Source organism: Kogia breviceps, chromosome 4, assembly GCF_026419965.1.
Source record: "Kogia breviceps isolate mKogBre1 chromosome 4, mKogBre1 haplotype 1, whole genome shotgun sequence".
Classification (NCBI taxonomy): domain Eukaryota; kingdom Metazoa; phylum Chordata; class Mammalia; order Artiodactyla; family Physeteridae; genus Kogia; species Kogia breviceps.
Genome location: NC_081313.1, coordinates 64702034 through 64728051, shown reverse-complemented (window position 1 = coordinate 64728051; position 26018 = coordinate 64702034). Strand labels below are relative to the sequence as shown.

Genomic DNA, 26018 nt, shown 5'->3' with positions numbered 1-26018 from the left:
TAGGGTTTGAAAGTAGGAAAATGTCTTCAAAAGTATATTCCCCCATATCAAGCTCAACATGTAGGTATACTGTAAATGTCTGTGAATGAAAAGGCTATTTTCAAGGAGTATATACTCTGATAGGGAAGACAGACATGTATAAATAACTACAATGTACTGAAGGCTATAGGTACTGAAGGATCAGATTGAATAAAATCTGAGGGGAGAGAAAGTTATCCTATAAGCAGTGTGGAGGAATTGAGGTTTTTGAGTAGGAGTGACATGATGAAAGCTTATTACTGAAAACTTAATCTGCTGACTTGTGCTACTTGTTTCCTTATTGTCAGCAACATTAAGCCACTTGGAACTCCAAGTAAGTTAGATCTGTGGTATAGAAAAGAGGAGGAAATATTTCTGTCTCTCTCGTCCTGCTCACCAAAGTTCTGCTAAATTGGCTTAGATGCTGGAATAACAAATTGGAGTAAGAGCTGAAGCCTAAAATCTGAAGACATGCTGATGCTTTCTGTTCAGTCACTATTGTTCCTAAGAATATAAGGAGCCCCCAGGGTATAGGGGTTGGGTAGAAGCCTGGACAGATTGTTTGTTGCAAACGTCTAAGAGAATTAGGACATAAGTTCATTCATATATGATCCTTTTAGAGTTATCCATTCATTCAGTGGGTCTGTCATTCAATGAATATAGTTGACCCTTGAACAACATGGATTTGAACTCTGTGGGTCCACTTATACACAGGTATCTTTCAAGAGTAAATATTACAGTACTACACAATCCAAGGTTGGTTGTAGGATCACAGATATGGAGGAACCATGTATATGGAGGTTATATGCAAATTTTTGACTGCCTGGAGGGCCACTACCCCTAACCCCCTTGGTTTTTTTTTAAGATTAAAAAAAAAGTAATTAATTAATTAATATTTTGGCTGTGTTGGGTCTTCCTTTCTGTGAGAGGGCTTTCTCTAGTTGAGGCAAGTGGGGGCCACTCTTCATCGCGGTGCACGGACCTCTCACTGTCGCGGCCTCTCTTGTTGCGGAGCACAGGCTCCAGATGCGCAGGCTCAGTAGTTGTGGCTCACGGGCCTAGTTGCTCCGTGTCATGTGGGATCTTCCCAGACCAGGGCTCGAACTCGTGTCCCCTACATTGGCAGGCAGATTCTCAACCACTGTGCCACCAGGGAAGCCCAACCCCCTTGTTGTTCAAGGGTCAACTGTACTTGTTTATTGAGTGCCACTGGGCACTTGGTACTGTTCTAGGTCTTGGGACATAGGGGTCTAGAATGAGAAGAAGTATAATAAGATAGCTGCTCTCATGGAGTATGCAAGCCAATAGGGTTATTCAGACCATAAACATTTCAGATAGTGACATATGACTCTGAAGAAAATAAAACAGAGCAACAGGATGAAGAATGACAGGATGGAAGAGTAAGCACTTTAAAGAGGACTCTCAGAGAAGACCTCTCTGATGTTTCAGCAGACCTGAGTAATAAGGAAAAGCCAGCCATACAAAGAGCAGAGGAAAGAGCATTCCAGGCAGAGGAAACAGCCAGGACAAAGGCCCTGAGGTTGGAAGTTAGAGGAAGAGGCAGCAAGAACCGGGGGCTTTTGCTATTAACTACATTCAGAGCTTTGAAAAGCATATCTGAAATACTTCTTCAAATACTGTGTCAGTGAAATATTTCAACAATTAACAATTCAATGAGTCTCGTTATTAACTTTGTTCTTAATAACCATTTAAAATGTTCCATCTGAAAACAGATATTTTAAAAAATTAATTTGAGTATAAACTGACAAATAACAAAAAAGAAATAAAGATGATAGATAATGAGGAATCCAAACTAGGATGAAGGGTTTCAGAGAATCACCTTGAGAAGGGTGGTGGTGAGGGTTGGAAATGAAAGGCTGAAAATCATGTACTATTTATTAATTTAATAAATCTGTCTTGATGTCAATGTAATCGAATGTTGCCACAAAATAACCGTCTCCTGCTGCTACATAAATGTTGAGGCCAAGCTCTGATGTTTATTTTCAAGACAGGAGACATTGATCCTTCACTAATAGAATATTACAAGTTTATTTCTATTATGCTAAGTAACCAAAGTTGATTTCATTGTTTGATTTGAATGATGTTGGTGCTGTCAGAGTTCAGAATGGTCTGGGGCTGGGAGGCCAAGAGGATGAATATTTTTTCTTACCTAATTAGGCATCCTTGGATTTCATTTTAATATAAATCAATAAAAGAAAATTTTAGAGACACTTAGTCTCTAGGATCTTTCTTCTGATGCCCCAGAGATTGGGACTATTTGGCATAAGACTGTTCTCCCCTGGGACCAAGAGAGTCTAGAGCCAGACAGTGAGTGAGCTGGATGGGGGCCCCACCCAGTTGGAAAGGCAACAGGAAAAGTGATGAGAGGAAAAGACAGCTACAACAATAGAAGGAGGAAGTGAAGCCAAAAAAACAAGAGAAGAAGGAAAAGTAGCAGTGAACTACAACAATTCACCAGGAAAGGAAAACCACACAGGAAAAAAAAAAAAAAAACCAAAGGGAATTGCAATCTGCTGATTTAGATGCAGCGGATGAGTTTTTGACCATTTGCAGAGGTAGGGCACTTATTTACAGTAATCAATGAATGGATGGTGATGGGATACAGTGATGAAGGTCTCCCTCTTTCTAAGCAGAATGTGAACTAAAAGAACAAAGACCTTGGTTTTGGGGTTTTATCTTCCATAGATCACACAGCCACCTAGATCTGGGAAATGTGATTGACATTTCCCAGAGGAATGAACAAGGCCAAGACTGGAGAGAAGACATGAACTGACCAATTTAGTCGGAGTAAGGAGAATCCTCACCTCTTTTAAAAATCAAAAAAAAGAAATAGATTCATGCTACATCATTTCTCCTTTTAATAACCTATCGTGAGCCAAGGGATTCACTTTGCAATAGTCAAAATGGGGAGAAATGATGTACTTGATAAAGGACAAGGCTGTAATGAAGCAGGACGTGGCTTGGTGTTATGGATTTTATGTAATCATGGGGTTGGCTGTAAGAACAGAATTCATTGCTGCTTACCATGCTGAAGCAAGATCCCATAAGCCCTGCTCAAGTGATCCCACCTATATTTAATCCAACCTGAATTCATAGAGAAGTTGCCCTTCCAGAATCATGGTACATGAAAGAGTAAATGTTAAGGGGCAAGGGTGGTTGGAAGGATGCATGTATCAGATTCCTAAGAAGGCCTGAAGACATAGGATTTCTGGGTGAGAAATACACTCTTATTATTCAGTAGTTGTATAAACTAGAAAATTTTGAGAATAATAACACCTACCTCAAATGCTTGTGAAGAGCATTGCGTGAGATACTCTATGTAAAGCACTTAGATAGTACCTGGCACACTGCAAAGGCTTGATAAATATTAGTGTTGTTAATACATAAGAAAACTGTGGCATGCTTTGCAAGAACTGAAATTCTTGTATGGTTGAACCACATAATATTGCCAACAGTCAACCATATTTGACTTGCAAAAATAGCAGTTTCATGTATTTCGATCTAATATGTCCCCACAAAACTTCCCTATTTCTCTCACCTTTTCTCCTTTTGTCAGGGGTTAAGGGAAAATAAAGGAAAGAGGGAAGAGAGAGAGGAAGAACAGGGAAAAGAAGGAATGGGAAGGTAGGAGTTTACATGGTAAAGCCCTTTGAAGAACCTTCACTGACTGGAAGCTGAGGTGATGAGATGCAGTCCTGTTCCCCTCAACCACTCTCACAACCCTTTAATGAACTCTCTAGGTCTTTAGAAAATTCCTGAGACATGGATGTGTCTCCTTGTACCACACATGATAAATGCTCCTTTAAAATAAAGAAAATACCCAAACCATAGAATAGAACTGACAGCTCCTAAAAGGACACAGTGCCAAGGCAAAAACAAAGGAAGCAGTACAGGAACGTTGGGGTACAGGGGTAACTCTTCCAGAGGGGTGGGAGAAAGTGCCCAGAGCTGGGTTCTTCCATGACCACCCTTCTCCACAGACTACCCATATCCATCACAAGAGTGAGCTCTTTGTCTGCCACCCTCCTAGAAACTGGACCAGGCTGAAAAGCTAGGGCAAAGGGATATAGTGCTCCTGAAGCCTCTAATTTCTGGGCACCTCTGCATCAAACACAGAATCTAATTAGATTTTTCCAGAGGTCAGTATCCTTGGTCAAATCTCTCCTTAAAGAATAGTATGGAGGTTCCTTAAAAAACTAAAAATAGAATTATCATGTGACCTAGCAATCCCAGCACCCAGAGAAAACCATAATTCAAAAAGACGCATGCACCCTGATGTTCATTGCAGCACTGTTTACAATAGCCAGGTCATGGAAGCAACCTAAATGCCCATTGACAGACAAATGGATAAAGATGTGGCACATGTATACAATGGACTATTACTCAGCCATAAAAAGGAGCAAAATTGGGTCATCTGTAGAGACGTGGATGGATCTAGAGACTGTCATACAGAGTGAAGTAAGTCAGAAAGAGAAAAACAAATATTGTATATTAACGCATATATGTGGAACCTAGAAAAATGGTACAGATTAACTGGTTTGCAGGGCAGAAATAGAGACACAGATGTAGAGAACAAATGTATGGACACCAAGGTTGGGGGGTGGTGGTGGGATGAACTGGGAGATTGGGATTGACATACATACACTAATATGTATAAAATGAATAACTAATAAGAACCTGCTGTATAAAAAATAAAATAAAATAAAATTTAAAACTTAAAAAAACAAAACAAAACACCTCTCTTTAACGTAGCAACAACTTTAGCCCTAAGTAGTGTCCACAGGGTTGGACACATTAAGTTTCTCCTCAAAGAATTAAAATCCCATGAGTGTTACAGGGTAGGAGGTAAGCTCAGAGTAGCAGACCATAAGTCAAAAATGTATTCTTTCTTAACTTTCTTAGCCCTGGCCCCCAATACTACAGACAACTTGTCTTAGAAGCTGAGTGAGGCTAATGGGGATTTGCCTTGTAGTAGTCAATAGCTCAGCAACATGTGGCATGTGGCAGGGAGCTCCTTCTCTCCTCTGCCTCAAAAATTTAGGTCCAAGGAAAAATACCTGAGGAGTTTAGAAAGCTGATGATAATTGGATTATAACATTTTTCATCTGATGAGAAATCTGGTTTGTACATGTATAATCTAATGATGATGATGCTAGCAGGTAGTAATTACCACCACAGAGTACTTATATTTATTTATTTGTATTTTTATTTTTGGCTGCGTCGGGTCTTAGTTGCAGTGTGCAGGTTCTTCGTCGTGGTGCGCCGGCGTCTCTCTAGCTGTGGCGTGCAGGTTTTCTCTTCTCTAGTTGTGGCGCAGAGGCTCCAGGGCACATGGGCACTGTAGTTGTGGCACATGGGTTCCCGAGCACGTGGGCTCTGTAGTTTGCAGCACGCGGGCTCTAGTTCAGGCGCATGAGCTCAGTACTTGTGGCGCATGGGCTTAGTTGCTCCGTGGCATGTGGGATCTTAGTTCCCTAACCAGGGATCGAATCCATGTCCCTTGCATGGTAAGGCAGATTCTTTACCACTGGACCACCAGAGAAGTCCCCAGAGTACTTAAAAATCTTCAGGAACTTACTGCAATATATAGGATGGAATCCAACTGGTTTCAAAGACTTTTTGAACACCCCAAAATAAAATATTTAAAGTGCTCTCTATATCTTTGGGAAGTATACATGACCCTGATAGGATTGTTTATTCCTTATGGCTGACTATTGGCAATAACAATATTCAGCACTTGTCTTAAACAGATTTTCAATACTGTTCTTAAACTATTTCAAGGTAAATAAAATACAATTGTGATATATTTTATCTTCCTTTTCTGCCACACTTGGTTAGAAGACCCAGTTATGTTGGAAAAATCATGAAAAGCAAATGTAGTGCTATTTTTTTCCCTGCATTTCCACTCCCAACAGAAGGAAGTGATACCACCTGGAATGTTGCACAGCCTGCCTCTTGAGACTGGGGCTTTTGTCAACTCCAAGAGTGCAAAGACATCATATTGGCATAACCTTAGCAGGTGAAAAACCATTGTGAAGATTTCGGAATGCACTAAAAATATATAGTAATACTTTTGAATAAAGAACACTCTTTGGCATGCTACCTATTACATAACTTTCAAAATTTAATGACAAAAATCCAGCCAGTGAACACTGCAACACTTGGAATTTGTTTTGCAAAATGTGCTAAAGTGTGAGAAATTGCCATACATGGTAGCCCAGTTTTTTTTTTTCTTAAATTTTTATTCGTCTTCAGCTTATGCACAATTCTTTGGATCAGAATTATTCCAAGTTCCTAAATTTCCAATTCTTGATAGTGTTAAAAAAACTAGGCACTCTAGCGATGGAACTATTTAGAACCAGTAGATTTGCACACTGTCTCTCCTAACCCACTGGTAAGTGATTATGAATATCTAAATTGGGATTTTAAAAATCCAGGGCAATAGGTTAAGAAAACAGTCATTGCCTCAGATTAACTGATGTTAAACCAAAAGCAGTGTGTGTCAAATAATGTTAATTTGAGGCCCCGTTTCATTTATTATTCTGGTATGAGAGACCATGTTGCATCGTATTATGGTTCTAATGACTGTTCATTTCACTACTTTGGTACATGGCATGTGAACATATTTGCGAGTATGAGCATGCTGGTCTGTTCTGCTTGGGAGTGAAGTTTCTTTTTAAAAATTTTTTATTTTTATTATTTATTTATGGCTGACTTGGGTGTTCGTTGCTGCCCACGGGCTTTCTCTAGTTGCGGTGAGCAGGGGTTACTCTTCGTTGCGGTGCGCAGGCTTCTCATTGCAGTGGCTTCTCTTGTTGCGGAGCGCAGGCTCTAGGTGCGAAGGCTTCACTAGTTGTGGCACGTGGGCTCAGTAGTTGTGGCTTGTGGGCTCTAGAACACAGGCTCAGTAGTTGTGGTACATGGGCTTCATTTCTCCACGGCATGTAGGATCTTCCCGACCAGGGCTCGAACACATGTCCCCTGCGTTGGAAGGCGGATTCTCAACCACTGCTCCACCAGGGAAGTCCCGGGAGTGAAGTTTCATACGGTAGTTTGAGTAACAAACATCTCAGAGCTTGCTCACATTCCTCTGTGGAATAGTCACTTCTAAGAGAAAGAGGTGCGGTTTTGTGGTTTGGGAACAGGACTATCAGCCAGGAACACAGAGTTCTCATCTTGGAACTAGTTCTATTGTCTTTATGGATCAGATCATGCTAATGAATTTTTCTAGGACTCAGTTTACCCAGTTTAAAAAGCTGGTCAGGAAAATCTAATTAACGGAGGTATAGTCTGCTAAATGACTTCAAATGAAAAGTGATATGAATGTAAGTAGGGAGACATTATTTTCTTAAACTAATTAGTTCAATAAAACAAATAAATAATAGTATAATTTTGTCCTTTGGAAAAATTACCCCCAAACAAGAAAATTCATTTTTATGTGTAAATAGTTTATTTTAATTTTTCTAAATAAATATTTTCTACTCTAAATGTTTTTCTTTTTTAAGTTAACATGCTAAGTATTTTAGCCGGACACGCAGGCTCAGCGGCCATGGCTCACGGGCCCAGCCGCTCCGCGGCATGTGAGATCTTCCCGGACTGGGGCATGAACCCGTATCCCCTGCATCGGCAGGTGGACTCTCAACCACTGCGCCACCAGGGAAGCCCTCATGCTAAGTATTTTATGTGATGCAAATAATTAAATTCATGATTAGCTTCCATTTAAACATAAAGAGGTAGTCTCTTTGTTCTATATAGCAAAGGGAAATCTTTTCTAATGTTCCATTGCACTGTAAGAATATAGACATTATTAACCTTAATGTTTTAGATAAAAAATTAGAATCAAAGGAATGTATAGTCAATCTAGAGCTTGAGCAGGGTGGTATAATAAACTGCCTGTTTTAAAATGATAAGGACTTCCAAGAATAAGATGCAGGTTCCAGAAAGAGAAAATTGTGCATATGTGCCCAAACAAAATGGGAGGGAAAAAAGACCTAATGATTGAGTAATTGTGGTGTTCTATATCTGACAGAATAAAGTTTAGGAAAAAATCGACCTCAAATGCAAATATTCTCAGGTAGTCAGTATTCCCCTACCCCAAATCTAGCCCCCGCAAATTAATCAGCCTCATATGTGAGGTTTAAAAGGCCCCCAAACTTATAAAAAATATATTGTGATTCTTTACACTAGGAAGCTTTAAAGCTCCTATTTCTTCCCCCTTTTTAAAAATGAAAACAAACAAAACATGGATCTTCAATTCTGTGTCTGGGATCTCAAATTTGGCTCTGAATATGTGTTTCAAATCTCATTAATTACAAGACTGGTCCCATGAGACACAGTTGCTGATGCAAAGAACACTCTTTATACTCAAAATAATTTGAACAAGGGCAAAGAAGCATTTTATTTACATGTGTTAACATCAAGAGAAAAATAAAACAGAGATAATGGTTCAGGTAGCTGCTTAGATATTTTAATGATAATTGATTTGATTACTTAAGCTGTAAGGTTACCATGTGGAGGAATAGTCATGTTTTCACTTTGTATATTTGTTGCATGATAACATTCTTGTAAAGGTAACTCTGACATTAACTTGGCAAGTTCTGAACTAAGACCTTTTGGCATTTTATTATTTCCAGATACTAAGACCAAATTGTTTTGAATTCCATACCCCACTGTGCAGATCTATAATTTATTTATTTTTTAAATATAAGAAAATATGCCGTTACTCAAGACTCTTCTATGTAACAAATCTGGGTAAAGACCAATCAAACGAATAACTTACAGCTGTAGACAGCAAACAGCCTTTCTTGTTTTCTTTCTTCATCTTCCTTTCTCTTCAGGAAACAGTAAATTAAACCATGGCTGTTTGTGGTCTTGTACTATAAGAACACGTACATTTTCATCCTAAAACAAATTTGTTGGCTCAGTGGGTAGAAAGTAAAGTCCACTGTAAAGATGTCTTAATACCTAACATGGGGAGGGTCATCTGCTTTGTATAGCCACAACATAAATATATTGCTCTAAGAGATGGTGCCCATTGGCTGTCTTTAAATGGATACTGAAGAGCAGAGTTCAACAGTCCTAGTTACATATAAGAATCACTTGGGGCTTATAAAAAATACAGATGCCTGGGTCCATCTCCAAGGTTTCTGATTTAGTTAGTCTGGGACAAACAAACAAAAACCAACAAAAAAGAAATTCTCCTAAGGCAATTCTAGTGTGCCGTGACTGAGAATCAAAGACAATCCCAACACCAGTGCAAAGATAATATTGAATTTGTTTTAAGATAATAGTATAAAACCCACTCTTTGTTTTAAATGGAAACCTTACCTTATTCCAGGTGTGGGCAGCAGCTGCCACAGCTCCCTCCTTGAAAGCATTCTGGAAGCAGCACCTTATAGGGAACATTCTATGGGAGATAGAGCCTGGAGATGCTAATAATTTTCTGGGTTAAAGCTAATGGAAGTAGATAATTGAACAACAAATTACACAGTGCTAACCTTGAAGGTAGAGTTTGTAAAGAGTGGCAGCCTAATAACATTTGAGCATTTTGAACAAAAGTTCATCAAGAGAGGTTATTACTCCTTCCAGTTCTTCAGAGCCCATGAATGCCACGTCCCCAACACCAAATCATTGCAGGTCATTGTAAACAGAGAATTTTGAGTAAGAAATGGCAAATTACTTCTCTTGAAAATCAATCAATCTAAGCCACTGTGACTATTATCACTTTATCTTCACTTCTATTGGCTGAATTTTTGTCCTTTTAAAAAAAGCATGTTTATTTTTCTTATATCTTTTATATCAGTCAATCCTCTTTTGTTTTCGTCATCTTTTGTTATCATATTCTATGGCTACTTCATTTAATCCTGTTTCTGTTATTCTTCTTACCTATCTTTTACACTTCACCTTTTCCAATTTTTTTTCATTTTCCTTAACACCAGTATGGCAGGTCCTTTCTCTTCATTTTTCCCAGTGTTTGATTTATGTCTAGTTGCCAGCACCTTTTCTGATTCTCTCATTTTTACTGACTGCCTTTCCTTAACCTTCTGTTGATGTTTTATTCCTATCACTTGCTGTCAATGCCCACACAAGCCCATTTCTTTCAATTCCATCTATTTCCGTTTCTCCATATACATTTTTATGATCCTATTACTAAAAGCTTAAAGCTGTATGTGCAGAATAGAAAGGTACCTTCCTCCATTTGAATCCTTTCCTCTCCCCTCCCATAGCTGTTCCATGTCTTTTCATCCTTTCCTGATGTTTCCCCCCATCCGACCGACCCCCACTTGCACCACTCTTCCCTTCTCACTCCCTATTTGATGCCCATCTCTTCTTTTTAACCCTATTTGCACTTTGTCTGATTTTACATCCAAGGATCTCCACGAGATAAAGGATGGAGTTCAACTGGGAACCAGGTTGTGTGTGCTTTAGAAACTTTTGCGCATTTACTGAAATGAGATTAGGGGCTTGGATCCAGAAATACTCTGGGGCAGCCTTTCAGCTTTGGCACATCTTTGCACACCTTGGAGCGCAGTTGGGGCCTATGCTGATGGACAAGGACAGGGATGTCTTTAAAGGCCTTCTATGGCCCTTTCCACTCCAAAGGTCAGGATGAGCTGGCATTAACGACAAAGGCTGGAAAAGCAGGCCAGGTGGGGATACCTGGAGTCCTTTTCTGCAGCAGATCTGGCAGGGAAGCTGGTGCGTGGTGCGCCGCGGGCCTCCGGTCTTAGGGGGACAGGGTGGAGGCCACTGAGTCCCCAGGAGTCACCGGGCCATCTTTGGGAGGCAGGCCCTAGCAGAGTGCTCCCCCACATTGCAGGGCGCGGCCCCAGGGGCCAGGCGACGCCATCCCAGCGGCGCCAAGTGCCGGAGGCTCAGTCCCTCCCCGGGAGGGAAGGCGAGTCCCTCCCGGTTGCTTAGCCAGAAGGTCGAGGGAACGGCGCGCGTGTCCCTCGCCAGCCGGCCCTCTGGGAGCAGGGCGGAGGGTGACACCACGGGGAGTAGGGCCGAGGGCGGCAGAGATCAAACCTGGGTACCGGCGCGGGGTCACAGACAGGAGAGGAGCGGGAGAAAGGGGCTGGTGGGGGGGGGAGGCCAGGGCGGCTGGGGCCGTAGGTCTGCCTGTGTACTCGGCGGGCGCCCAGAAGTCTGGGGCCGCCACGGCTCCAGCTCCGTCGGATCCTGCCAGAAACTCCAGGCCGCACTTTCCCCTCCTCCCAAGCGCCTTGTCTCCAGTGAGGAGCCGAGCGCGGGCGGCGCGGGGGGAGGGGCAGCGACGGAGAGAACAGCCAGTTGTTTAAAATCCTTCTAGAGCAGTTTCTAATTCCCCCCTTGCGCCGGGGTTCGGAGGGGGGAGGGGGGTAGAAGAGCGGGTGGAGGGAGGAGATCGGAGAGGGAAGGAGGGAGGGAACCCGGGAGGGAGGGAAGGAGGGAGGAGACTGCCGCTTAGGCTGTAGCCGCCGCCGCGCGCTTCGGCAGGCCGGAGGGAGGGGGGAGGCCTGTCAGTCTCATGCGTTGCCTGGGCGAAGGGGGCGGAGCTTTGGCGTGGGGCGGCCAATAGTGGGGGTAGCTGCGTGGGTCGCCATGGGGACGGGGCTGTTCCCGGGGAGGCTGTGATGGGTTGACAGGTGCGTGACAGTGGGAGCTGCTCTCGGCACAAGCATGTACGGCAAAGGCAAGAGTAACAGCAGCGCCGTCCCGTCCGACAGCCAGGCCCGGGAGAAGTAAGTGTCTCCGCTTCTCACCCACCTCCGCCTTCACACGCGCGCACACACACACACGCACGCACTCGCACACTCTCTCGGAGACACACAGACACTCTCCGCCCGGGGAGAGCCTGGGGTGGGCTGGCAGGGGGAGGGGTACGCGAGGTGGGGCATGCGGTGTGGGGAGCGGCTGTTTCCCAGGAGGGGCTCGCGCGCGGGGCGGGCGGCCCTGGGGTCTGGCGGCGGGAGGGAGCGAGTGTATCGGGGGGCGGCGGCGGTGCTGGTGGCGGGGATGGAAACTTGTTTGCGTGATTGAGGGAAATAACCCGCGGGTTCACCTTCTCACAAAGTAACTTTAGAGCTGGGGTCTGGGGCTGCGGGGAGCGGAGAAGACGTGGGTCGTGGGTAGGGGGAGAAAGGGCAGCTGCGTGGAGGAGGGCAAGCGGAGGGAATGTGGGTGTTTGGCGGTGAGGGCAGCGCGAGCGGCCGGCAGCGCGAGGGGCGCCGCGGCGGGGGCTCGGGCGCCGGGACTCGGGGCCGGGTGCGCCGAGCAAGGCAAGGGCGGCGGTGCCGGGCGCGCGGCGGGCGGAAGCCGGGCGCGGAGCGGCCGAGCGGGGCCCCGCCGGGCGCGGAGACGCGCGCGGGGCGCGGAGGGCGTGTGCGGCCGTGGGTCGGGTGGGCGTCGGGTCTTTCTCCGGCCGGCGGAGGGACGCGGCATTCTCATCCCCTAGCGCCTCGCGGAGCCCGGGCAGGGGGCGCCAGGGGCGCCGCTGAAGTTTGGGAGTCTAAGACCGAGTTCCCTATGAGGAAAAGTGTGCTGGCGAGAAGCGGGATCTGCTGGGGTAGGCTGGCGTTTCTGCCGCTCTCAGGCGACCCAACTCCGCGGCGGCGGCGGCTGGAGAACTTTTTTTGGAGACTTGCAACCTCCCAAACGTCTGGGGGCCTCGGCGGCCCGGGCGGCGGGCGCGGGGCGCGGGGCGCGGAGGGGTAGCCGTGGGAGCCTCGGCGGCCGGCGCGAGGAGGGCGGTCTGCGGTGGGGAGGGGGCAGTGGTCCGAACGGGGACTTGCGGGAACGGTAGAAGCGTGGATGCGGGGAGGAGTTAGTTGTTTGGTCGGGGTGGCGGGGAGATACAGGTGTTAACTTCGGTGGGAGCCCAGAGGAGGCTGGCGAGAAAAGAGCCCCTCCCGGCCTGGGATGCCACCGTCACGGCAAGCTGCGAGGCAGGGTTGTTTGCTGCTATTCTTATGTACTTGTAACTGTGATTTGCTTGTTACTAACAATGAGAGCGAATAGTGACTGTGACCACTGAGGAAAAACCCCTCTTTTCTGTACAGCAGATCTAACAGTGATTCCCAGTAATCACCTCCACTCTGAGGGTGAAGTGTATCCTTGTCATTGGACGCGCTCTGCCTTTCCTAGGGGTTCAGACTGGAAAAAGTCTGAGAGCATCTCTCAAAAGCTGCTTTAGTTACCTTGTGCGCGGAAATAGCTGCGTAAATAAAAACCGAACGTGCAAACGACCGAGTTTCCCTCCTACCTTGAGGCAGTTAGTAGTCGTCCCCTGAAAGTTTCTTGTGCCCTAGGGATGGGAACATTTCCTAATCTTCGTGTTGGCAGCAACACACATAATTCCTATAGGATTTAGGGGAGGCAGGCCTTGATGTGGCAAAACAAAAAAAATTAACGGAGAGGTACTCCCCCCCCCCCCGAGGTATTTTCTGAGTTATATTCAGGATCTTGTAGCTGTGACAAGGAGTATGTAAAAGGCTTAGCATTATAGCTTGGTTAAGAAACAGCAAGTTACTGGAATTGAAGTTTAGAAATAGCCTAATCTGTGTGCGTTTATTATTTGGTTGCAATATATCTGAGAAAATAGAGACATTTAAGGAAGATGTTTTAATGATTACAGAGTATTTGGATTTCACATTTTTGGGAGTGAAGGAATTGAAATGTGTATTGAGGTATAATCTTATTTATTTGGGGAGTGGTTGAATTTGAGAATTAAAGTAATTTTGTATTTTACTTAAACTTCCAGCAATGGCTGAATTTAATCTATATTCTGATAACTTTGTAAAAACATTTTTTAAAGTATCTAATACAATAATGAGGAAGTTGAACCTGGTGTGTCTGTAGTCCTTTCTAGCTCTAATTCTGTGATATTGCCATTTTGCTGTCAAATCTACCAAACTGAACACCAAGTAACATCTACTCTTGTAAGCAAAGTGGTGACGGTTCTGCTAGATGGTGCTATTTGATTTAAATGTTTCTTCCATTCATTATAATTGGCAGCAGGAATCCTGGACTGGTTTGCCTTATGAACTAAATACAGGTGAAGAGGCCACTTTTGGAGAATTGACAATGACTGTTCTGGGTTAATTGTCATTGCATTAATTTCAAGGTGAATGTTGCTTGAATCTAAGACGAACATTGAGATAGATTCTGTTTTATGGAATAGACTTAGTTTCATTTTGCTGGGAGAGTTGATCTGATCACTCATTTTTTTCCCTTTATGTGTACTTGGGACTTTAACGGCACTATTATTCTACAACAAACAACCTACTAAGTTCTGAAGATAGGAATCTTGAAGTTGTCTTTAAATGGATGCCCCCAGATTAAAAAAAAAATTTTTTTTAAGGTGGCAGATTTTAAAAGGTACCTGAGTGAAGACAAATGCTCTGTTAGTAAGCAAATCAGAATTGTAGTGGCCTTAAAAGTCACAGAAATGTTTTTCAGTAATGAATATGTAAATATTTATTTTACTCTAATAAAAACATTCTGAAAACTGAGTCATTATTAACAATAATGGCATGCACATAAAATAAAAATATTGGTTTTATAATCTATCAAGAAATGTATTTTCCAGTGAGTTCATAGTTAATAGCAGGCAGACCCTTACCTATATTATATCTTTGCTTTCTCTTTTGTTAAGAGGTCATTATATGGAATACTTGAAATTAATTTGTAGGTTTTACACAGGTTCTATATTTTCACTATACAGTTCTGAACATAAAAATGGCTGAAGTCAGGTTAATTACTGATTTTGTTGTTTTAAAAGCCAGACAGATCAAGTCTATACAAAAGTTTGGATTAGGTTTAATTATAGAGAGAGTGATTGAAAACCCTTGGAGGGAGGAGGGATGTTTGTGTAGAAATTTAAATTCTGATCCTGTTAGGTCATTTACCCCTTTAGCAGGTTTTCTTTGTAACACTGCACTGAAATCCCAGTTGCAATTAAGTAACTGTGGAATTGGTTGTTTAATGTCTATCTTCCTCTAAAATGTAAGTTTCTTGAGGGCAAGGGATAATACTTCTAATTTCTTCTCTGAGGTATCCTTGACATTAAGAATAGTGTCTTCAAATGTCAGAAGCACCAAATAGTGTTGAATAAATGAAGATGTTAGACTCAAGGACATTTTTTTCAGTGTGAGATTTTTTTTTTTCAATGACCTCCAAAATAAGAACTTTGGAAGTTTGAGTTCCATATTCTCTAGCCTAGGTATATTTCAAAAATAACCGATAACAACAAAACAGTAATCATTATGTATTTGTCGTTCTATGTGTCAGTTACTGTGTTCAGCACTTTATATATATTTTCTCTAATTCTCCCAACAATTCTGCAAGGTAGTGATTTTTTTTTCTCCATTAAAGAAATAAGAAAACTCTGACTAGTTAAGTAACTTTGCTCAGGGATACACTACTAGCTGGATTTCTAACAAAGATATCTCTGCTTAAAACCTGTAGTGGAAGATGAAAGATACGTTTTTTTTTCACTATAACAGATTGCTTTCTTGATTTAGGGTAGAATGTTACAGATGTAGGGAACAGCATTACATAATCAGGTATAACAGTCTGTAAAGATTGATCAGATATACAGTTTTAACCATTGGTGCACCCTATGCTTATACACTCCATTTTAACAGATTACAGATATGTGTGTGGTGTGGGGAAGACAGAAACTTCAGGAGGGAAAGTTGGAAGCCTAAAATAATGGAGAATCCTTGTTTTTGAGATTTTTCCTTCCAGAAATTTGTTTTATCACTTAAGTTTTGAATTTAGACATTGTAGTTGTGAACAATTTCTGTATGAAATGTTGCTGAACTTTAAGCTACTCTGTATGCCACACTGCCACAGAAAGATTAACTGGCACCTGCAAATAGATGAGTTGTGATACTGCTTTTTCTTAAACTAATTTCATCTTTAAAATTGTGTAATAGCACAGAAAGATGAATCTGCTGTAAAGCAACATTGAACATAAGGTACACATACTAAACAGTGATATTAAGTAAACTTGTCAGAAACTACAGAAATCTAACTGTGCATCTAATCTGGGGCTCTGAAAAGTAACTTTGGTTTTTAAACTATGAAAACAACATATCCTCATTTTTCAGTGGTTAAAGTCTAAAGATCATTTAAATGCTACTCCATATAGATGATCATGCTTATACATGAAATAGAATTTAGTCAAATAATTTCTGGTCATTTAGGAAAAACAGTAAGTAAGTACTATTCCATATAAAAGAGAGTTTGTAGGGATTAGTATCTACCAGCATGTTTATTATTTTATTATTAAGTTTCCCCCCTAAACATGATAAACTTTTCTTCCTTCCTTCCTTCCTTTCTGAAGGAAATAAAATTAAGACAAGTGAAGTAATACAAGTCTCTTCAGAAACTTGATTGCATTAATGCAGTTAGTGCAATTCAAGTTTTCTAAAATTAATGAAGGAATATCTTTATGGGGATGAAATTTTCTATAAGATATTAAATTGACTCTTCCCTTCCCAATCCCCAGGATATTTCCTCCAAAATACTTATATCTAATATGTCATCTTAGCTATGGGAGCTTTTCTTTTGATTGATCTCTTTTCCATTATTTTAGAAGTATCCAAAAAATGATTTTTTGAAGGAACAAACCTGAAGAAAAAAAGTGTAAAATTTTAGTTGAGAGTTAAATTTTAGTATTGTTTATCTACAGGTTTATTACTCTTAGAAATAGTATTAGTGTATTTTGAAATGTATTTTTGAAATGTATTTTTTCAGAGCTATGAAAGAAAAAAAATGGAAAGGTTTATTCCCACACTTTAGAGCCAGTTTGCCATATAAAACCAATTCAGGATGAAAAAAAAAAGCATCAAGTTTTAGTTGCTTTGCAGTAGTGAAGTAAATGTGTCTTACATCTTCAATTACTACTAGAAAATAGAATTATTTTGTTTTAAAATTGAAACATACTCTGTGAGTGGGGGTTGGAATACCTAGGTTGCCATTTATTAACACTTCACCCCAGTAGTTCATGGAGTTAGAAGTAAAATTTGGGAAAAATCATTTTGAATTTAGAATGTTCTCTCTTCCATGGAGATCACAACTGTTATATTAATGTTGGGACGTAGGATTGAGGATTAATGTACTGGATTTAAAAGACATGAAACTACTTCTTGGAATGTATAGTTTAAAATATTGAAAATAATTATAATTTTATTTTGGAATATGTGAGGATATTCTTTACTATTGTGTGTACATTATTGCTTTGACATTGGTATGGGTATGATATAAAATATTTTACTAGTGACATATCGTTGCTTAGTAGTATGTGAGCCTCTGTAAACATGCTAAAAATTAATTTTATTAATAACTTACTGTTTCTCAAAGGAGGGCCTTAAAATAGCATTAGAACAATAGAATAAGATATATTTGTTAAAATCTGAAAAGAGTTTGGGATAAAAAAATAAGTGGTTATATTTAGATTTTAAACTTTGCTTATCAGATTTCATTTATATTTTACATATGTAATATCTATTAATGTAAGGTTTTGTTAACATATGTATACGACTAGACTTCACATGACTTATGACTTGCACTGTGAGAGTTTTTTATTACTGTACCAAAACCCCATGTATACTATAGAGAGTGATCTGAAGGATGGTCTACCAAGATTTATATCCTACTTGTTTTCAGTAGTGTTACAGAAATAGTAGAGGCTATTCTTCCCCAAACTGTGTATCTTAGTCACTGTGTGAGATGTTGAAACACAGGCAGAAAAATGTTCCATCCCGGGAAGAATAGAGTTTTTCCAGATAACTTTTAATAGCCCTACAAGTTGCTCAAATTTATGGTTGGTCATAATGAGTAACTGGTAATTTTTGTCACAGAAGGTTGATAGTTAAAGATTTTTGAAAAGTGGAACTAATAATGTTTTTGTAATATTAACAGAACCAGAAATTTATCTGGGCTCATAAGAGCCTGGGTGTTTCCAATGCAGTGAAGGATTTAATATTTGTTCTTTGTTCCCCTTTAAAAGAGACAATTTAGTTGGTGTCACTTCTTTAGTAATGACAAAACTACCTTCATATTTCACTTTAAGAATTTTGATTATTCTATTTCATGTAGGGCCCATACAGTTTTCCGACAGTAATGAGCCATCGTAACATTTTAAATCGCAATTCAGCTGGAGTGAGCTTGAACCAATGACCTAACAATTTCTTATTTTTGATCTTCTGTATTAATTTTGCTTCATGGCATATCAAACAAGTAGTTGAGCACAGAAAAAATTGTAGAAACTGAAGTATAACACTTCATTTTTTTTCTTTTTTAAAAATAATTTTTAAATAACTATGTATAATACAGTTTTAGCTACTAAAATATTTTAAATTTTTAATTAGTATAATCTAAGCTATGTTAAAATACTGATGAAATATTTGTGAAGGTAAGTAGATGAAAATTTTTATGAGGCTCTGTCCTCATAAAGGACAGGGAGGAGTTGATGCCAAAAACAGGGTCTCACCTGAAATTAATGATTAATGATTATTTTTCTTCAGTGATCTGATATTTGCCTTGATTCTTCTTTTTACCTACTTCAAACTTGAGAAAAAACCAAAAGCTTCTTTACTGATGGAGGGAAGCGAGGTAAATGAATTATTTTATTAAAAATGATTTTATTTAAACAGGATTAAAATGAATGTTTTCTGTAAAATAACAAAATCCTAAATATTATACAAAGAGTTTGTGGAGTTTTGTCATAGTAAGTTTAATGTTTAATAGCAACAATAACAGCAAATACTGTCGTTTGAGTATTTTGTTTCTGTTTGGCACTTTACTTGCATTGTCTCATTTAATCCCCTCAAGGATCCACTAGTACCTAGTACCACTAGGTACTATTTACTGTTAATGTTACAGAAGAAACAGAGGCTTAAGAGTTTATTGTGCTTTGGGGGGCAGGTATCAAAACAGGAGATAGAAAACGGCTTAATTGATCAGGGCATAAAAATCTCACATAACAGGATGTCTGGAAGGAGGTAGTTTCAGAGTTGATTCAGGGAATCAAGAACACCAAGAGATCAGCTTCTCTGCCATCGTCATGGTTTCCTTCTCCTGAATGCAGCATCCATGTATCAGGATCCCAGTATCACTTCGTCACACAGCCAAGTATGAAGGCAGGAAAAAGGGCAAGGTTTTTCCTTTATGTCTCATTAATCAGAGAGAAAACCTTTTCTGGAGATGCTTAGCAGATATCTTCTTATGCCTTATTGAAGAAAACTGTAAAATTCCCTCTCCTAAACCAGTTACTGGCAAAGGTAATGGGATTACCATAATTGGCTTAAATCAGTCATCCTGTGGGCTGGAAACATTTCTCCTTTGTACCTGACTACCTAAACAGAACTGGAGGTCTTTGGCAAGGAAGATGTATCTTGAGGATATGGAGAGAATAAAGTGGGTCCCTGTCTTATGGAACTTACTTTCAAGTTTGAAGGGGAAACATAATAATAAACGAGTAAATAAATAGAGTAGGCAATTTCAGGTAGTCATAAGTGCTAAAAAATAATAAAGTAGTGTGGTATAATAATAGAGGGTGAGTGGGAGCCTACATTAAATTGGGTGGTCAGGGAAAGGTTCCTGGAGGATATGTTTAAGCAGAAACCTGAGTAATATTGAAAGAGTCAGTCATGAGAAGATTTAGGGTTAAGAGCATTTTAGACAGGTCTAAACTGCCATTGAGGTAACCTCTCAGCATCGGCGTAATTGCTCAAGGATATGTAAAATATGAGTCAGAATTGGGATGAAGCTGTTCTCTCTAGAGCCTGGTTTTGGTTTTTATTGAGGAATTGGGTGGTGGGTTTTCCTAAATAATAAGGTTGCCTATCTCTTATCTTCTAAACCCTAGGGATATAGTTGTTCCTAATGAGGAGAGTGGAACATATGGCCTTTATAATAATGTTGATGGTAGAAATAGCTAAGATTTATTAAACAGTTAAAGCCTGTTGGGTTGACAAAGGATGGTACAACTGGCTAATTATTTCTTATAAATTTCCCAGATTGGGTTAGACCCCCTGACTCTGTGCTTCATAGCAACCTCTACTTTTCCTTTTTCACGTCTGTCACAAATTTATGGATTATTTGTGTAATGTTTTGTTTAATGTCTCATCTTCTGGTTAGATTGGAAGTTCCCTGACGAGAAAAACCATCGTTGTCTTCACCAGTGTAGTCTCACAGCTAAACACAGTGCTTGGAGTTCTGATTAGATACTTGTGGAATAAATGGATCAAGGATGTAACCTGCTATAAATATATCACAACAGGATATCACTATATCTAGCTCATTTTCTCCCCAAATATTTCTAATATTTAGTATCAGGATTAATATGTAATTCCTAAAGAAGAGTTTTCTGTAATATAGGCATTTAGTAGTATTGTCTGTGGCTTTCAGGACTACAGGAGATTACCTAGTTGTATTAGTATGAAATATGTGTATATTTTTAATATGAATTTTTGATAGAGTAATCTTTTTTGTGTTTCAGCAAATTTAATAACATAAATGGAATCATACTTTAGAGTTTCAAGGTATTTTAATATGCTTTATTTAAATCTCTCGATAATTCTGTGAGGTAGGTGATAATTCCCATTGACTGTAGAGATTTGTATGTGGAGATTGACTTACCCAACTAGGGTAATGCAGATAATATGTGACAGAGCTTAGTCATATTTAGATTTTTTTGGTTCCAAGGTTAGTGTTTCTTTCATTATACTACAGCTGCCTCTTTTACAAAAAGAGATTCATAAATATTTTAAGAAGGCTTAGGTATGGATTTGATGCAACAGAGAATCATGGACTAGAAGACAGTTAAAAGTTTATGTAAATACTCGACTGAAGATTTAGGCTAATTTTGGTTGATGAACTCTATTCTTTTGCCAGTTAGCTTCAATTTGGAGAGTTGGGGTAGTGATTTTTTCCTTTTGTGCCTCTCCAATAAGGGAGAGAAAGTTTTTTGATATGGATAATTGATAGAACATTGGTTTTTTTGTTTTTATGGTGGTAAAATATATATAACATAAAATTTACCATTTTAACCATTTTTAGGTGTACATTTCAGTGGCATTAAGTACATTCACATTGTTATGCAACCATCACCACCATCCCTCTCTAGAACTTTTTTATCTTTCCAAACTGAAACAATAACTCCTCCTTTCCTCAGCCCCTCCACCATTCTGTTTTCTGTAACAATGAATTTGACTGTTCTAGATTCTAGATACTTTGTATAAGTGTAATTATGCAATATTTGTCTTTTTGTGTCTGGCTTTTTTTCTTGCTTAATCACTTCAGCAACTTCATAAAGTTGATATAAGCCCCATTTTACATAGGGGGAAACTGAGTCTCAGTGAGGTTATATACCTTGTCCAAGGCCGTGTAGTAAATTGCACAGTAGGGATTCAAACCCAGGTTTCTGACTCCACTACCCATTTTAAACATCTTGCCTCACTGTGTTTCATTGCTTCATATGGGAAAAAAATAATGGGAATTGTGAGGGTGGTGAGTGGGAGGGGACTGCATGGATAGTTCTCTTTACACATATCCACCATTTTTACTTGGGGTTGGATGCACTCAAGAAGAGAGAGGTTAAGGAAAAAGGTTAAAGAAAACATTTTACAGTTGCTAAGAAGGTGGGCAGAATTACAGTTACCCAAAGTGTTCCACAAATAGCTCCAAACTTTAGCTGGTATCTGAGATTTAGCAACTTAGATGTAATGCTTGTCAGAGAGGAAGATGCCAGTTAAGAGCTCAGGTTATAATTTCAGGTGGAGCTGTTTCTCCATTCTTCTTTCTGTATCTAGAGGCAAAGTAATCTGGCATAAATTACTTTACTTGGTAAATTTTAGAGGCAGAAATAAATAGAAGAATATGTAATGTGTAGAAAAAATACTCTCTCCTCTCATTATGAGCTTATTCTACTTCTCTCTTCCAACCAGCATATGGCCTATTGGTTTTTTTGTTTGTTTTTGGACTAGGGCATCTGGAAAGTTCCATGTGGTCCAGGAGCAATAGTACAACCATATTGAATCTATTATATAGTCATTTCTGTAGTACTGACTATTAGAAAAAATAGAAACAATTCCTTTGTTTCATTTTTTTAGAGTGTGATGTGCTGTCATTTGTAATTGGATTAAAATTATGATTATACTTTATCAGTGCATTTAAGCAATAGCTATTATTAGGAAGCTATTAAAGGTGTTTCAATAAGCATTTTTTCCCCTGAATTAACCTGAGAGACTGATATTATTCTTTCATTTAGAAATATTGTAATGAAAAAAACTTCAGTGATTTTTTTAACCATAAAATACATTACATTTACATAAAATACATACATTTACACAATATACATATGTGTATGTATATACTAGGAATAGTTTTCAGGTAAAGTTCATTTTGGGAAATGACTTACTAATTCCTTTTTAATTCAGATTGGTACTGGTCAGTTTTGTAAGTGAGTTGGACTTACAGATTCAGGGCCAAAAAGATTAGAGTATAGGCAAGTTTTTACTAAAACATTAACTGATGTTTCCATTTCCAATCTTTGTGATTTTTTTTCCAACCAGCACCTTGGATTTTTACTGACTATTGTAGGCTGAATAATGGTGACTCAAAGATGTCCACATCCTAACCCTTAGAACCTGTGAATATGTTACCTAGTACAATGAACTTTGCAGACATGACTAAGTTCAGGGTCTTGGATGAAGGATCTTGATATGGGTTACTTCCTACCTAGCTTATCTGCATGAGCTCAGTGTAATCACAATTATAAGAGAGAGACGAGTTTCAGAGTCAGGCAAAGGCCATGTGGTGACAGAAGCTGAGAAAGAGATGGGAAGATCTGGTTTTGGAAGATACTGCTGGTCTTGAAGATGAAGGATGGGACCATGAGCCAAGGAATGCTGGCATCCTTACCAAGCTAGAAAAGGCAAACAAATGGATTCTAGAGCCTCCAGAAGAAACAGAGCCCTCCCAACACCTTGATTTTAGTACTTCTGACCTCCAGTACTATAAGATGATAAATTTATGTTGTTTCAAGCCATTAAATTTGTAGGAATTTGTTATAGCAGCAGTAGGAAACTAATACACAGAATTTTTGCACCTCAGAAGAATCTACCTTGACCATACCAAGCTGGCAGTACCAAGCTATGTCCAAGATGAAGCTCAGACAGTTTTTCTGGTTTTGGATTGAGAAATACTTAATATAAAACTTGGGTTTTTTGTTTTGTTTTCCAGCTTTTGAGATATTATTGACATACAACATATGTAAGTTTAAGGTTTATATTGTGATTATTGGATATGGGTATATTTTACAAAATGATTATCACAGTAAAGTTAGTTAACACCAAAAAAATGATGCTTTTCTGTAAGATGGGGATAGCATTAACAGTAGCCCATGATATAGCAATCACTGGCAAAGATGCTGCTAGTTAGTAAAATGTTTCTGTGTTTGTATTAGTCAGATCCCCAGTAGGATAGCTACCTTAAAAGAATAATTAAAGAGAGTTTAATGAGGTATGTGCATGATTAAAACCCACTGGGGATAGGGGAACACCCAGGATTTAGGAACAAGAGAAGCTTTTTACCCCTCTTAGGTCTGAGGGGAAAAGAGAGAGAGCAGTTACCAGAATCTGATGAACACTATGGTCATTGTAGAAAAGCTACTCTCTTGGGGCTGTGGTTTTATGATGGGGACCACAGCCATGGTCAGACCCACTGTAAACAGAGGCTGGAGGCCTGGCAAGGGAGGGGATCTTCTTTCTTCTCCTGCCCTCTGATCACCTGATACCTCCTTTCTGTAGAACCCAACTGGGAGCCATAGGGTAAGGGACCTGAGGTGATATACTCTGTAGAGATCAGCCTTCCTGGTCACAGCAGGGCAGAAAGGCAGGGTCAGTGGAGAATACCCAGGACAGTGTTCAAGATTTTATGCATTTGAAATAAGTCTTCCAGTTTTTTGTATAGAATGGCCTGAGAAAATAGAGCTTTTTGAATAGTTGGGTTTGGTCAAAATAGCTTTTAAAATTAGTGTTTTTAAAAATACATCTTTATTGGAGTATAATTGCTTTAAAATGCCACATGAGTTTCTGCTGTACAACAGAATCATCTGTATGCATACATATATCCCCATATCCCTTCCTTCTTGGGCCTCCCTCCCACCCTCCCTACCCCACCCCTCTAGGTGGTCACAAAGCACCGAGCTGATCTCCCTGTGCTATGCAGCAGCTTCCCACTAGCTATCTGTTTTATATTTGGTAGTGTATATATGTCAGTGCTACTCTCTCACTTCGTCCCAGCCTCCCCACTCCACCACCCCCGTCCTCAAGTCTGTTCTCAACATCTGCATCTTTATTCCTGCCCTACCACTAGGTTCATCAGTACCATTTTTCTAGATTCCATGTATATGCGTTAACATACGGTATTTGTTTTTCTCTTTCTGACTTACTTCACTCTGTATGACAGACTCTAGTCTAGGTCCATCCACCTCACTACAAATAATTCAATTTAATTCCTCTTTATGGCTGAGTAATATTCCATTGTATACATGTGCCACATCTTCTTTATCCATTCATCTGTCGATGGATATTTAGGTTGTTTCCATGTCCTAGCACTTAAAATTAGTTTTTAAAACCTGTTCAACTACTTTATGGTACTATAAATTTGTATACATTTTATGAGGTGGAGATAATATTCCTTCTGCTTTCTGCTCTCATTTCTTATTCATTTAAGAAATACTAACTCTCTCTGATATGTCAGCCTCTGTTGAGCCTTCTTTAGTCAGATCTGAATAACACAGTAGTCTCTGCCCACTAGGACTCACTGCTCAGAGGAGGGTCACTACCAGTGATCACCACTCTGGGTAACACACCGTATAATGGGTATGCAGAGAGTGCTGTGGGAATTCTGAAAAAGGGCATTGAATCCAGCCACTGCCCTGTCAGTAGAGAAGTTTACAAAATATGTTGTTGATTATCATTTGTAAAATACTAATTTCTTATCTGTTATTTAGTTATTTAAAAGTATATTTGAATTTTAAAAATTTAAAGTATAATAATTAGTTCTATATAACATATCATTAATAGCATATTTGCCTTTTGCATAAATCTCATGACTATTTCATTAGAGCTTTGAAATGTAACTGACAGGTTTAAGATTGTTATTTATTTTTTGTTATATAGTTATAAAAGATACAATAAATTAAGGTTTGTCAATATATATTTAATGTAGTTGCAACATCCAACATGAAATGAATTAACTAAAGTTTACAACCGTTGCTGTTCTAAGCAAAATTCTTAAGTACTTTCATTTGATCATTAATTTAGCATGCTTATATTCATTTAAAATCAACAGTGAGGAGCATATGTAGGTCAATTTGATTTTTCTCTTGTGAACTTGAATAAAATGGCATTTATTTGAAAAATCTTCCAGTAAGGGCAATGGTCTTGATACCAGTTGTAAGATAACCAGTTATTGACTGGAAAGGCAATGATGGTACTGGTTTAAGAGGGTAGCATACCATCTTTAAATGTTTTCCTTATAAATACTTCTTAAATATAGAAAGTCTTTCTGTTTAATAGATTTATGAGACTTTCTAAGTCCATTTCCTTTGCTGGCTGATTGTCTATATGGTGTATACTGAGAATTTGTTTATGTTATGGATATACTTCTCGTCTGTTTTGTTTGTCCCCTTGGCAAGGCTAGGAACTTTGAAATGTAGAAGAATTGTGTATGTGTTATAGTAGCCTGCTGTCATTTAGAGTAAAGTAGAGGGAGGGAGATATTTTCGTCAAACTGCAAATGGAAACCAAGATGAAAAATATCTTATTTTAGGTTTACCAGCCCTTTAAGGTATTAAAAATTGCATAGAGATATTTTGCTGTGTTTTCTGTTTTACCACATTTTCTCTTATTGTTAATATATAAGTAATACAACAAATTAAACAATGACCTTTTCATCCATATGGCTAAAAAATTATAAAA

The 26018-nt window shown here is 39.5% G+C and overlaps 1 protein-coding gene and 1 long non-coding RNA gene across 11 annotated transcripts in view; one reads left to right on the top strand and one right to left on the bottom strand.

Annotated features, from left to right (window-relative positions):
• Positions 1-7086: 7086 nt before the first annotated feature.
• LOC136794162 (uncharacterized) lies at positions 7087-9549 on the bottom strand. Its single transcript, XR_010840529.1, has 3 exons — positions 9367-9549; positions 8819-8940; positions 7087-7146 (listed from the first exon to the last, which is right to left on the bottom strand). It is a non-coding gene; the product is annotated as an uncharacterized lncRNA (long non-coding RNA).
• A 1915-nt stretch (positions 9550-11464) lies between these two features.
• SSBP2 (single stranded DNA binding protein 2) overlaps positions 11465-26018 on the top strand; it is a 309851-nt gene continuing 295297 nt past the window's right edge. For 4 of the 10 annotated variants that reach the window (XM_067031247.1, XM_067031246.1, XM_059063306.2 and 1 more), the window contains exon 1: positions 11581-11762. In XM_067031247.1, the coding sequence (XP_066887348.1) occupies positions 11701-11762 (62 nt within the window). In that variant the 5' untranslated portion in view covers positions 11581-11700. Of the gene's footprint in view, positions 11763-26018 lie in introns of all 10 variants that reach the window. The other 6 variants (XM_059063307.2, XM_067031245.1, XM_067031243.1 and 3 more) reach the window with 3 other exon arrangements.